Below are 12526 nucleotides of genomic sequence, written 5' to 3'. Positions count from 1 at the left end.
GAAATCGCCCCTGGCAGGCACAGGAGACCATATGGGATGCTGGGATTCCAACCACCATCCTGCATGAAAGGCAAACACCTTACTTCCATGCTATCTCTCCGGCCCCGGGACTTTCTCAAGAGCTTTTTTTTTTTTTTGGGGGGGGGGGGAAGGACACACCTGGTGGTGCTGGAGTAATAGTGCAGTGGTAGGGCATTTGCCTTGTATGCAGCTGATCCAGGAAGGACCTCGGTTTGATCCCTAGTGACCCATATAACCCCCCAAGCCAGGAGCAATTTCTGAGCCCATAGCCAGGAGTAACCCCTGAGCATCACCGGGTGTGGCCCAAACAAAACAAAACAAAAAGTCACTCTTGGTAGGCTCAGGGGACCATAAGGGATGCTGGGGATCAAACCCAGGTTTGTCCTGGGTCATCAACATGCAAGGCAAATGCCCTACCACTGTGCTCTTGCTCCAGTCCTCTCAAGAGCTTTAATACCCTTCAAATCTTGTTTGTCCCTTATCTTATGGGATAAGGGGGTATGCACATTTAATTGTGCCCTACCTGGGATCCTGTCTTTCCAGCCCCAGGGGCCATCTTTCTTTCCTAAGTCCAACTCCCTCTCTCACATCTTTGTTTGTTTGTTTGTTTGTTGTTTTTGGGCCACACCCAGCGGTGCTCAGGGGTTACTCCTGGCTGTCTGCTCAGAAATAGCTCCTGGCAGGCATGGGGGACCATATGGGACACCGGGATTTGAACCAACCACCTTTGGTCCTGGATCAGCTGCTTGCAAGGCAAATGCCGCTGTGCTATCTCTCCGGGCCCCTCTCTCACATCTTAGCACTGCTCCTGGATCTCTGGCAGCATGGACCTGGCTTCCTTGACCACTGCTTCTAAGCACCTTCGAATTCTGCTGCAGTGCAGCCAATTCGTTGCTTTCTGTGCTCCAGAGTAGGCCAGTGGCAGCTTCTGTTCTGGGCAGGGCTGGAGCCATAACACAGAATGTAGGGCATTTGCGTTGCACGTGACCGACCCAAGTTCTATTCTGGCATCCCATATGGTCCCCTGAGCCTGCCAAAAGTTAACACCTGAGTGTCAGTGGGTGTGGCCCCAAAACAAATGATTATAAAAGCACTGGGTAGGGCCAGAGAGAAAGCACAGCGGTGTTTCCCTTGCAAGTGGCTGATCCAGGACCAATGGTGGTTCGAATCCCAGCATCCAGTATGGTCCCTCATGCCTCCCAGGCACAATTTCTGAGCAGAGAGCCGAGTAACCCCTGAGCACTGCCTCTGTGGCCCCAAAACAAAACAAAAAGCACTGGGTAGACGTGTTCCAGGACATAGCTACATGTGTCCCCATAGATGCCTCACTGCAAGCAGTGTTGCCTTTCAGCCCTTGGGATCCCTAACATCTGTACCCTGTGGTGGGGGGAGGTCTGTCTTCAAACCCCCAAGACCTGGATGCCATCTTAACACAGCTCCAACCTCCTCTTTCTAGGTGAACCTGTCCCTCCAGATGAAGATTCTAGAGCAGGAAAAAGAAATTGCGGAACTGAAGAAGCAGTTGAGTCTTCTTTCTCAAGATAGAGGAGACCCAGGGGACTTGACCGATGCTGCGCTGCCAGTCTCACCTTGATGGGCTCTCACCAACTCAGAATGGACTGATTTGAAAATGGTCATAGTAGGTGCCACCTGGGCTCCATCCCGATACCCCGTAAGGTCTAGCGGGAATGATCTCCAGGTGCAGAGCCAGGAGTAAGCCCTGAGTGTTGCTGGGCATGGCTCAAAAACTAAAATAAGAGAATGGTAAGAGTAAGAATTGTGGTCTGAGTGGGTGGTGTATTGTTTATTAAAGGGTAGCTATGAATTGACTTCTTTGTGGCACTTTTGTGTTTTGGAAGCGAGATCACAGGACAGTCTCTTTCTGCTTTATTTATTCCCCCAACACACTGTTGCAGTAGCAACATAAGTGACACCAGGCATACTTCGTTTTCCTCTGAACACTGTGCTAACAGCCAAGTTCACTTCTAGAAAGCTCTACTGCAGAGCAGTGTCCCTAATTTGCCTCTGCCCCAAGCCTAGGCCTACACGTGCTGGCTGTTGAGTTCTGGCAGCTGCCAGCTCCCTTGCTGCCAATGGAATGACCAGAAAGACATAGAAGCAGTTCATGCCCTGCTCCAGACAGGTCAAACCCTTACAATTCCTTATAGACCAGAGCCGAGGCTGGTTCTTTTTGCCCTTCGACTTGTGGCAGCTCCAGAGCTGTTTTTGTTTTTTGTTTATGGTTGTTTTTGGATCACATTCAGTAGCTCTCAAGTTAGTCCTGGCTCAACGATCAGAAATCACTCTTGGCAGGCTCGGGGGCCCATATGGGGTGCCGGGATTCGAACCACCATCCTTCTGCATGCAAGGCAAATGCCCTATCTTCATGCTATCTCTCCAGCCCCAAGAGCTGTGTCTTTACAGCTTGCATCCCAACTGGCTCTTGCCTTTGTTCCCCCATCCTTGATGCTTTCTCCCTCTAAGCCACTTTCCTCAGAGGCAGTCATGTGCTTATGTTGACTGGTAGCTGAGAGGGCGAGGCTCAACAGTGTTTAATTTTGTGGTGTATACTACATGGGAGACGGAAGATCAGCTTCATGGACACCAAGCCCATGCTCTACCCCCAGCTCCTTATCTTAAAGGACAGTGCAAAGCTCACCATCACATGATGCTTTTATTGACCACTGGCAGATATCAAGACGGGGTTGACGGTGGCCCAAGTCCTCTGTCTACAACAGACAGGTACGAAGAGCCTTCTTAGGCCTGAGCCCTGGGCCTGCCATGGCAATTCAGCTCAGCAGACGGAGAGCAGTGCTGAAGGGGGCCAGATTCTCACAGGCCCGCACCCACTTCTGCACATTGGCAGGCAGGGCAGTGCTGCAGCTGCCCGTCTGCTGGAGCACTGACCACAGCACCACATCAGCCACCGTCAGCTCATTGCCCACCAGCCATGGGCTCTTGCTGAGCGTGGAGTTCATGGAACGGAGCACCGCAGACTTTTCCTTGCTGCCACCCTCCTTCAGCTGGAAGATGGCCACGTCAACCCAGCTGTCAATAAGGGTCAGTGTCATGGCGTTCTGCTGCGGGCCCAACAGAGAGAACAGGAAACGTGCGATGTTGCCCTCTCCTTCGATGGGACACATTGTTTGGACACTGAACTTCATCTGCGTCTTTGGCACTGGAAGGAAAGAAAATGGGAATGCCAGTGAGCAAAGTGGCCAGAAAGCTAGTTTCTGATCTGCTTCCCAGGCTCCATGTTTGAGCCTGGGAGTGTGACAGAGTCAAACTGACTAAGATTCAAGCCAGAGAGGCCTCAGACATGCAGGATGAGGCCTAGAAATAGGCAGCTATGACTCAAACTCACTCCCCTGTGAGGAGTGTAGCAGTGATGCCAGCTGGCCCCTGGGGTTACCTGAAGAAGGTACTGTCAGCAGCCCTGCTTGTACCTCCCTTCCTTTAGAGACCCCTACCTTGCCAGAGGAAGGGGAGCCCTCAGTTAAGATTCAGGCCCTCCACCCCTCTAGACCACAGGCCCTTAAAACTGATGCTCTGTTGGGAGAAGGGGCTCCGTTTGGGTCACACCTGGCTGTGCTCAAGGCTATTTCTGGCTCTGCATTGAGGAGTGACAGTTGGTGGGGCTCAGGGGACTGGGTGGTACTGGAATTCGAGCAAAGGTGGCTGACCAATGCCTGCACCAAGTGCCTCATCTCCTTGCTGTCTACAGCTCATAGTCTCTTTTTAGGGGGAAAAATGCTGTGTCCTCCCCACCCCCCAAATTTACCTTTCTCAAGAATGAAAATTACACACACTTCACACATACCTGGCCACTGGACCTGAAGCTTACTGTGGCACCACCCACTCTGGGAAACACAATCTGGCCTTCCGGATACTTTGCTGAGATCTGACATGCTGTAATGGGCTGCCTGCCACCAAATGGTGTAACCTCAGGGCCCTTCTACTCACCATTCTTCCAGATTAGTGTGAAGGCCAGTTGGTACTCATGGCGCTGCTGCTGGGGCTGCTCCCCAAAGCAGTGCAGCAACTTTGCGGGGACGCTGCGCACGGCCGAATGCGTGTGCACCGTGGACAAGACCCGGAAGCGCTTGCATAGCAGCTGGTGTAGCACCAACAGGGACAGCGGTGGTGACTCAGGGTTGGCGTTGATCACGATGTCTTTCAGTGCTCCATAATCCTGGGGGAGATCAGACACGGCAAAGTGCTTTCACAGGGATGTTTGAGGGGGGCCCTGAGCAAAGTGCTACTCTAGGAAGACCAGAGGCCCCAACTCAACCCTCATCTCCTGGCGGGGGTAGGGCGCTTACCCTAACCATGGCCTGCTTGCTGGCCCCTGCAAAGCAAACAGTTTATTAGGAAGCCACATTCCTGGACATCAGAAAGAAAAATGTGATGATGCCACCTATGAGAACATTCCAAAACACCCAGGTAGATATAGTTTCCACATCCGTTTGGAGGTAAGTCGTGGGAGAGAAACCCAAACAAGGGCCTGGCTGTGGTGACCAATGCTGGAGGAAGCCCTGAGGGGGTGTTATCCAGAGTGAGAAGCACTGCCTGTCCATGCAGCTTTTCCATCTCTACCTTCACCACCCCCAGGAAGATGAACTCCTGGTGACAGGGAGGTGATCCCATGGCTGTTTCATGTTGCAGAAGCTGAGTTCTGTGTCCCTATTCTGCACCTGCCTCATGCCCCAGCAGGGTCAGATGACCTTAAACATGGGCTGGAGCAATAGTAGATCAGGGAGGTGCTTGCCTTGCATACAGTTGACCGAAGTTCTATTCCTGGCACCTGTATAGTCCCCTGAGCCCACCAGGAGTGATCCTGAGCACAGAACCAGGAATAAATTAATCCTGAGTATCACCAGATGTGCCTTCCCACCTCCCACCAAAAAATGGATGTACTTGTGGTACTCAGGCCTTGGGGGCTGGCACTACTGTTAATTCTCTCCATTCAGCTGCCAACATGGGTGGTCCTCAGTGCTCACTGCATACCAGATGAGGGGGGTTGCCAGGGTACTGAGGAGCCCATGACGAAGTATCCAGGTAAGATGATGCAATACCACCATTGCCTTTGATGTCTCCAGGCATAACCAAAATTTTCAGCAGCGACTCTAGAAGTGAGGCCGAGCAGGGGGACACGTTTTGAACCCTCAAATTCCATTTTGTCTTTTTTTTTTTTTTTTTTTTTTTTTGGTTTTTGGTTTTTGGGTAACACCCGGCAGTGCTCAGGCTCTATGGCTCAGAAATCGCTCCTGGCAGGCTCGGGGAACCATATGGGATGCCGGGATTCGAACCACCATCCTTCTGCGTCTAAGGCAAAACGCCTTACTGCTGTGCTATCTCTCCGGCCCCACAATGTACTTTTTTTTTAAAAGATTTTTTTTTGGGGGGGGTCACACCCAGCAGCACTCAGGGGTTACTCCTGGCTCTATACTCAGAAATTGCTCCTGGCAGGCCACTTTGTCATTTTTATCAGATGAGCCTGTTAACATCTCACCCCCTAAAAAAACTAATTTACTCATGTTGCAGCTACAAGACAAGAAACCTGCACTGTTGTCAGGAGTGAAGAGTTCTATTTTCCCCATCTGTAGATAAAAAAGTGTCAGAGTTCTGCTTTAGCAGAAGCCTGTTCCTGAAGGCTGTGGGTCCAACTTGTATGCAGCAAACTGACTTTCATATATGAAGTATGTTTGATAGAGGCTGTGATTGGCTTTGTGTCACGTGTTTCAGAGGGCCAGAAGGTTTTGTGGCTGGGTTCCTGGGGTCAGGCTATTTGTGGCCACCAGGCTGTCAGGCTGCCACTCAGTAGGACAGCCCAGCTTCCACTTCCTGCTCTGCTCTTCCGATGCTATGAGGTTAAGAAGAGGCTTTGTGTTACTCCACCCTGGATTTATGTGTAGCGACCTGAGACCCACCCATTTCTGGGAGGGGTCTTGGGAACCAGATATGTGTGACCTTACCTACAAGACCCCGCCCATTCCTGGGAGGGGTCTTGGAAAAGTTAGATAAGCCTTGGACCGAGGGGATTCGGGCCCCCTTTCTGCGCTGCTGGGCGCTCTGGCTTTTGGGTCTCTGTGTTCTGGTCTTTGACCAGCATGGAGCCCAAAGGGAAGATGACTGAAAGGAGTTTAGATGCAGGGCCAAGAATAACTAGTGCTTGAAAGGTTATGAGTAGGCCACACACATGTGGTGAATAGGGCATGAATAAAGTTAATGCTTCCTGATGCTTGCCTGTGAGTGAGTGATTTCACCTTTCACCTGGGCCTGGGACCCGCCGGCTGGATGGGGTTGCGGAGCCACGTGGTCTGGGATGGCAGAGAGAAATCCATTGCCATCCATCACCATCCAGCCCCATCGTTATCTATTTAATGCAAGAGCTTTGCAGCTTGGTGACTTCACTCTGCACTTAACAGCCTGCCTGGCTGTGGGGTCCCTCATTTGGAAAAGGAGGAACACAGCCCAGGCCCTCAACTGGAACTTAGACCTCGATGTTCACTGGCTGCAGGCACATACCTTTCCGAGAACCGAGCTTAATTCGAGTGAACTGGCGGACCTTTGGATGGGATCCTCGGCTTGGATGATGCTGCTCATGTCCAGGTCGGCATCGGGTGTGTGAATCATTTTGGAGAGACCATCCACAGTAGCTTTCAGCTCAGACAGGCGCCTTAAGATGTCATCCTGGCGGGCCTCTAGTGCTTGAAGTGATGCGGGAGGCTCAGCCTAAATAAAACAATACCAGAAGGTTCCTTCCACTCACCACCATGGGTCAGTTTGGAAAGAATCACTTATCTCTGCTGCTTGACACCCAGTGGATGTTCAAATAGGTTATAATGCAACAGCAGAGACATTTCATTTCCCTTCGGTTTCATCTCATTTCCCTACATCTTCATTTTAATTTTTCTCATATTATGGATCCTGCAAAAGGACAGTCCTCCCCTACTCCTGCCAATGTCAGTGCTATATAGCAAAAGTTGTGACTCTGAACCACTCTGATATCCTAAGACTTTCATTTCAGTATCTTCACACACACAAAAAAATAAACAACCCGGGCCCGGAAAGATAGCACAGTGGCATTTGCCTTGCAAGCAGCCGATCTAGGACCAAAGGTGGTTGGTTCGAATCCCGGTGTCCCATATGGTCCCCCGTGCCTGCCAGGAGCTATTTCTGAGCAGACAGCCAAGAGTAACTCCTGAGCACTGCCGGGTGTGACCCCAAAAACAAAAAACAAAAAAAAAAATAAAAATAAAATAAACAACCCCCCAAAACCAAAAAACAGACAAGGATATGAAAAAGAACACAAATTATGGGGCTGGGCGGTGGCGCTAAAGGTAAGGTGCCTGCCTTGCCTGTGCTAGCCTTGGACGGACCGTGGTTCGATCCCCCGGTGTCCCATATGGTCCCCCAAGCCAGGAGCAACTTCTGAGCACATAGCCAGGAGTAACCCCTGAGCATCACTGGGTGTGGCCCAAAAACCAAAAAAAAAAAAAGAACACAAATTATTCACCAAATCTAACTGGCTTTAAAAAAAAATTTTTTTTTTTTGATTTTGGATTGGCAGTGCTCAGGGGTGACTCCTGGCTCTACGCTCAGAAATTGTTCCTGGCAGGCTCGGGGAACCATATGGGATGCCAGCATTCGAACCACCATCCTTCTGAATGCAAGGCAAACGCCCTACCTTCATGCTATCTCTCCAGCCCCTAATTAATTTATTTTTAATTAATTTTTCTTTTAATTAATTTTTTTTAGGTTTTGGGCCACTCCTGATGGCACTAGGGGTTACTCCTGGCTCTGTGCTCAGGAATCACTCCTGATAGGTTTGAGGGATCATACAGGATACCACGTCAGTAGCATGCAAGGCAAATGCCCTCACCATTGTGCTATCGCTCCGGACTCTACATGGCCCTTTCAAAAAGGGCCAAGGTAGGGGCCAGAGAGATAGCATGGAGGTAAGGCGTTTGCCTTTCATGCAGAAGGTCATTCGTTCAAATCCTGGCACCCCATATAGTCCCCGGAGCCTGCCAGGAATAATCCCTGAGTGCTGCCGGGTGTGACCCAAAAACCAAAAAAAAAAAAAAAAAGAGAGAGAAAAAAAAAGGGCCAAGGGAGGTAACTCAAAGGGAGGGGGGGGGGCACATGTGGGAGCTCTTAATTTTATTCTTGGCACTGCATGCTCCCTTCCCCTCCCTACGAAGCAACCACACCCCCAAATCAAAAAAATATAATGAGTGTCCTGAAGCCTAGAAGTATCCCCATGGAGGCCAAGGATTCTAAGGCAATACTCTCTCTGCCCGAGTGCTACCTGGAACTGTTTCCACTGCAGAAAGATTAAACTTCATAAATACGAAAATGCCCATGCCCTGAATCTTTGCATCTTTTCTGCCTGGTCAAATGGTTGCCATACAGGAAGCAGCTTTGTAATTCTGGCTAGAGGAAGATCTTTGATCCCAGGCTCACTGAAAAGGCAGTAATAGGAAACTTCCCCAATCACACTGACCGACCTGTTCCCACACTAACAAGCAATTGATGCATGAAGCTTGAAGAAAAGGCTCAGAACTAGAATAGTCAACACGGTGGTGACCATGTGTCAGTATATATACATTTAGGAAACAGATATACCAGACCTGCTAAAAGATAAGTTAGAGGGATTGGAGCCACAGTAGAACATTTGCTTTGAATGGGGCCAACCCGGGTTTGGTTCCTGGCATCTCATACTTTCCCAAGCCCGCCAAGAATAAGTTCTGAGTACAGAGGTAGGGGTAACCCCTAATCATTACAGGGTGTACCCCAATAACTAAAAAATAAAAAAAGAAATGTGATGGGGAATTGAGGCTCTCAGTCCATAAGGTTGTGAACCTACTGACCCTATACTTCTCTTATGTCTGTCATGGTTTCTTCTTTTCTGGTAGGTAGGCCATACCCAGGAGCCCTCCAGGGGTTACTCCTGGATCTATGCTCTGAAATCTTTCCTAGCAGGCTTGGGGGACCATATGGGATACTGGGAATCTAACCCAGGCCTGTCCTGGGTCGGCTGCATGCAAGGCAAACACCCTACTGCTGTGCTATCTCTCTAGCCCTTCTTCTTCTTCTTCTTCTTCTTCTTCTTTTTTTTTTTTTTTTTTTTTTTTGGTTTTTGGTTTTTGGTTCACACCCAGCAACGCTCAGGGATTACTCCTGGCTCTGTGTTCAGAAATCATTCCTGGCAGGCTCAGGGGACCATATGGGATGCCGGGATTCGAACCACTGTCCTTTTACATGCAAGGCAAACGTCCTACCTCCTATCTCTCCGGCCCCTCTATCTTGCTCTTTTTTTTTTTTTCCCCTCCAGCCCTCTATCTTGCTTTCTTTTTGTTTTTGTTTTTGGACCACACCCTGTGATGCTCAGGGGTTACTCCTGGCTGTCTGCTCAGAAATAGCTCCTGGCAGGCATGGGGGACCATATGGGACACCAGGATTCGAACCAACCACCTTTGGTCCTGGATCGGCAAACACCTCTGTGCTATCTCTCTGGGCCCTATCTTGCTTTCTTTTTTTTTTTTTTTTTTTTGGTTTTTGGGCCACACCCTGTGACGCTCAGGGGTTACTCCTGGCTATGTGCTCAGAAGTTGCTCCTGGCTTCTTGGGGGACCATATGGGACGCCAGGGGATCGAACCTCGGTCCGTCCTAGGCTAGCGCAGGCAAGGCAGGCACCTTACCTCCAGCGCCACCGCCCGGCCCCTATCTTGCTTTCTTAATTCTCATGGCACCTCTGCTTCAGAACAGTTTATCTGGGGCTGGTGCTCAGCAACCGTGAGTTTCTCTTCCAAACTAACTCACATGTTCAAAGGCAGAACACCCTTTCATGTCTGTGCATGCCTGGTCACTTTATCTGGTTATTTTATCCATAGGACCATTAGCTCCCCTGGTCACTCCCAGTTCCATCTTCTCCAGCAGATGCCATTCCTTAATGGCTGCTGGTAAGTCTATAGAGCCCCCTGGCTCCTGAGATGGGGGTTAAAGAAATGCTCTCTCCTTTCACATCATCCCCCCAATCCTTCCAGTCCCGGGTTGGTCATCCCAGAGTCGTCAATGACCACTCTCATCTCTGCAGTACTGTCAGCTGACTGACTTCCTGCTCGACTTCCATGCTGCTGCCAATTTCTGGAAGCTGAGTTGGAAAGCTAGGAATATCCATGTGTGGTAAGCCAGCCACTGGCCCTCCTGAGTACCATGTCCAACTGGATTTGTGTGTCCTATGCAAACCGTCCATTTCTACAAAAGGTATCAAGACCTTGCTGAATCGGGGGGAAGAGGCAGCTACTGGATGTGATGGACATTGAATAATGTTTAAGTTCCACCATCACCAAGGTCTTTGCAAAGCTAAGTGTAGTTACCAAGTGTGGCGCCAAAGTTTTATATCCATAACATAGCTAGAAAAAGCATCCTAATTGAACTCCTCTTGGCATGATAATAGAAAAAAAAATCAGTCAAAGAAGCCTCAGTTCCTGCTGTCCCTACCTCAACAACACTAGACAACCTGCCATTTTGGGGAAGGCCCAACACTAAGCCTTCCCACTAGCCTTAAGAGACAGTGGACAGGTGCTGGAGCAATGGCACAAGTGATAAGGCATCTGCCTTAACAGCGCTAGCGTAGGATGGACTGCGGTTCGATCCCCTGGCGTCCCATATGGTCCCCCAAGCCAGGAGCGATTTCTGAGCACATAGCCAAGAGTAACCCCTGAGTGTCAAATGGGTGTGGCCCCAAAACAAACAAAAAAGAGTCAGTGGACAGGGCAGAACGGCTTTGCAAAGCAATTTCTCAGCCACAATTGCAGGCTGATCTGCCCCAGGCTGATCAGTGCCTGGTGAATCAGTCTCAATCCAGGGACACCCCTGTGTGCTGTGTACTGGACAGAGGTCGAAGAGAGGCCGATGCTGAGCTGTTTCCTGCTGCTAGGAGATGGAGCAACATAACACTACATTGGGGCCAAAGCAAGATTTAAAAGCAGGAGAACCAGCGCCAAGCTAGCTACTCTGGAGGGAGCTGTGTGAACGGAATTCTGGGATCGGATAAAGCAGCAGAAAGTGTGAACACCATGGTTCGCCCTGTAACTCTTCCAAGTGATCATTGACCTATCACTTTGGGGTTGTGGGTTACAGCTCATGATATATTTAAGCAGCCATAGGGGGGAAAATGAGAATAGATGCAAGAAAGGCAAACATTTAATTAAAAAATATTTTTTTTGTGTGTGGGGTTTACTGGCACTACAGACGAGTTGGGTTGGACAACCTAGTATGCCTGGAGCCTAGAAATGGTCTTATACCAGAAAACTTCAGGGGTATGGTCTCCTTATATGTAGGCCAAGGCTTTTCCTTTCCATGTCCCCCATATTTTGCTGTGTCTATGCTGTACTTTAATTCTTCTTCTTCTTTTTTTTTGTACTTTAATTCTTATCCTTAAAAATAAAAAAAAGAAGAAAAGCTTATTAAACCTTCTGCTAGGCCTTTAATGAGTTAACTGGTGATTCAATGATTTTCAAAAATATACTTGCTACTGAACCTTTTCTTTCTCTTCCATCTCGTTAGTTTTCTTAATTTTTTAAATAACTTTGGCTTTGTTCTTCCTGAAACAAATGTATTTTGATCAATTGTGTCAACTATGTGATCTATTTCCTTTAAATAAATTTAAAAAAAATGTGAAAAAAATTCATGGGAGTCGGCACTCCTGGCTATGAGCTCAGGGACCATATGGGATGGCAGGGATGGAACCTGGGTCAGTTGTGTGCCAGGCATGTGCTCTACCCGTTATACTATCGCTCTGGATTCAGGCAAATATTTTAATGCAGGAAAAAATAAGGTTATTCTTAAGCTAGCAGAAAAGATGCGCCTGCGCAGAGCGAGAGGTCGGCGGGCGTGGTCAGCGCGCATGCGCATTGGTAGGCTTAGGGGGTTCCTACCTGCACGTGGCCCGCGCTGGGCACCGAACTGTCAGACTTGCTGTGCAGAAAAAATAAGGTTATTCTTAAGCTAGCAGAAAAGATGCGCCTGCGCAGAGCGAGAGGTCGGCGGGCGTGGTCAGCGCGCATGCGCATTGGTAGGCTTAGGGGGTTCCTACCTGCACGTGGCCCGCGCTGGGCACCGAACTGTCAGACTTGCTGTGCAGATTGGGGAGCCGGTACATACAGGTTGGGAGATCGACGGGGAGAGATGCTCCGCCTTCGTGGTAGGGCTTCACCTGGTACATCGGCATCGTGGGAATCACAAGAGGGGAGGAGGTGGGCGAGGGATACGAACGCTCAGGAAGCCCTGACGCTGGCCACGACACACTGCGGGCACCTCCTTCCCTTCCCGACCCGCGGCGAGTGTCCGGGGGGGAAAAAAAAAAAAAAAAAAAAAGCGCAGCCGGCGCAATCTCATTGGTCAACCTTCTCCTGACGTCACGGACCCGGCTTTTGATGCCACCAATCGGCGGGAAGGCCCATCCGGAAGGGGCGGGGGCAAACAGTCAGACCC

The 12526-nt window shown here is 49.8% G+C and overlaps 3 protein-coding genes across 6 annotated transcripts in view; 1 reads left to right on the top strand and 2 right to left on the bottom strand.

The window, feature by feature from the left end:
• EIF2AK1 (eukaryotic translation initiation factor 2 alpha kinase 1) overlaps positions 1-1827 on the top strand; it is a 29777-nt gene extending 27950 nt beyond the window's left edge. For all 3 annotated transcript variants that reach the window (XM_049788610.1, XM_049788609.1, XM_049788612.1), the window contains one exon: positions 1478-1827. In XM_049788610.1, coding sequence (XP_049644567.1) covers positions 1478-1615 — 138 coding nt within the window. In that variant the 3' untranslated portion in view covers positions 1616-1827. The remainder of the gene's footprint in view (positions 1-1477) is intronic.
• The window catches only part of USP42 (ubiquitin specific peptidase 42), a 204892-nt gene that overhangs the window by 106109 nt on the left and 86257 nt on the right, over positions 1-12526 (bottom strand). The gene's annotated exons all lie outside the window — the stretch shown is intronic.
• Positions 2677-12394, bottom strand: AIMP2 (aminoacyl tRNA synthetase complex interacting multifunctional protein 2). 2 transcript variants are annotated; one of them, XM_049788677.1, is made up of 4 exons: positions 12129-12394; positions 6550-6756; positions 3985-4213; positions 2677-3199 (listed from the first exon to the last, which is right to left on the bottom strand). In XM_049788677.1, the coding sequence occupies exons 1-4, from the start codon at positions 12261-12263 to the stop codon at positions 2811-2813; spliced, it is 960 nt and encodes a 319-aa protein (XP_049644634.1). In that variant the 5' UTR covers positions 12264-12394; the 3' UTR covers positions 2677-2810. The 2 variants fall into 2 exon arrangements, with proteins under 2 accessions (XP_049644634.1, XP_049644635.1); XM_049788678.1 differs by lacking the exon at positions 12129-12394 and adding an exon at positions 11971-12012.

Source organism: Suncus etruscus, chromosome 15 (assembly GCF_024139225.1).
Source record: "Suncus etruscus isolate mSunEtr1 chromosome 15, mSunEtr1.pri.cur, whole genome shotgun sequence".
Classification (NCBI taxonomy): Eukaryota; Metazoa; Chordata; class Mammalia; order Eulipotyphla; family Soricidae; genus Suncus; species Suncus etruscus.
Note: the sequence above shows the minus strand (reverse complement) of the source record. Positions and strands in the feature narration are given on the sequence as shown.

Excerpts from the sequence above, each read along its gene's own strand:
- AIMP2 (XM_049788677.1), bottom strand. The coding sequence starts at position 12,263 with ATGCCGATGTACCAGGTGAAGCCCTACCACGAAGGCGGAGCATCTCTC. Across the intron at positions 4,214-6,549 it reads TAAGCTCGGTTCTCGGAAAG|GATTATGGAGCACTGAAAGA; the intron begins GTATGTGCCTGC and ends GATCTCCCCCAG. Across the intron at positions 3,200-3,984 it reads CACACTAATCTGGAAGAATG|TGCCAAAGACGCAGATGAAG; the intron begins GTGAGTAGAAGG and ends CTTTCCTTCCAG.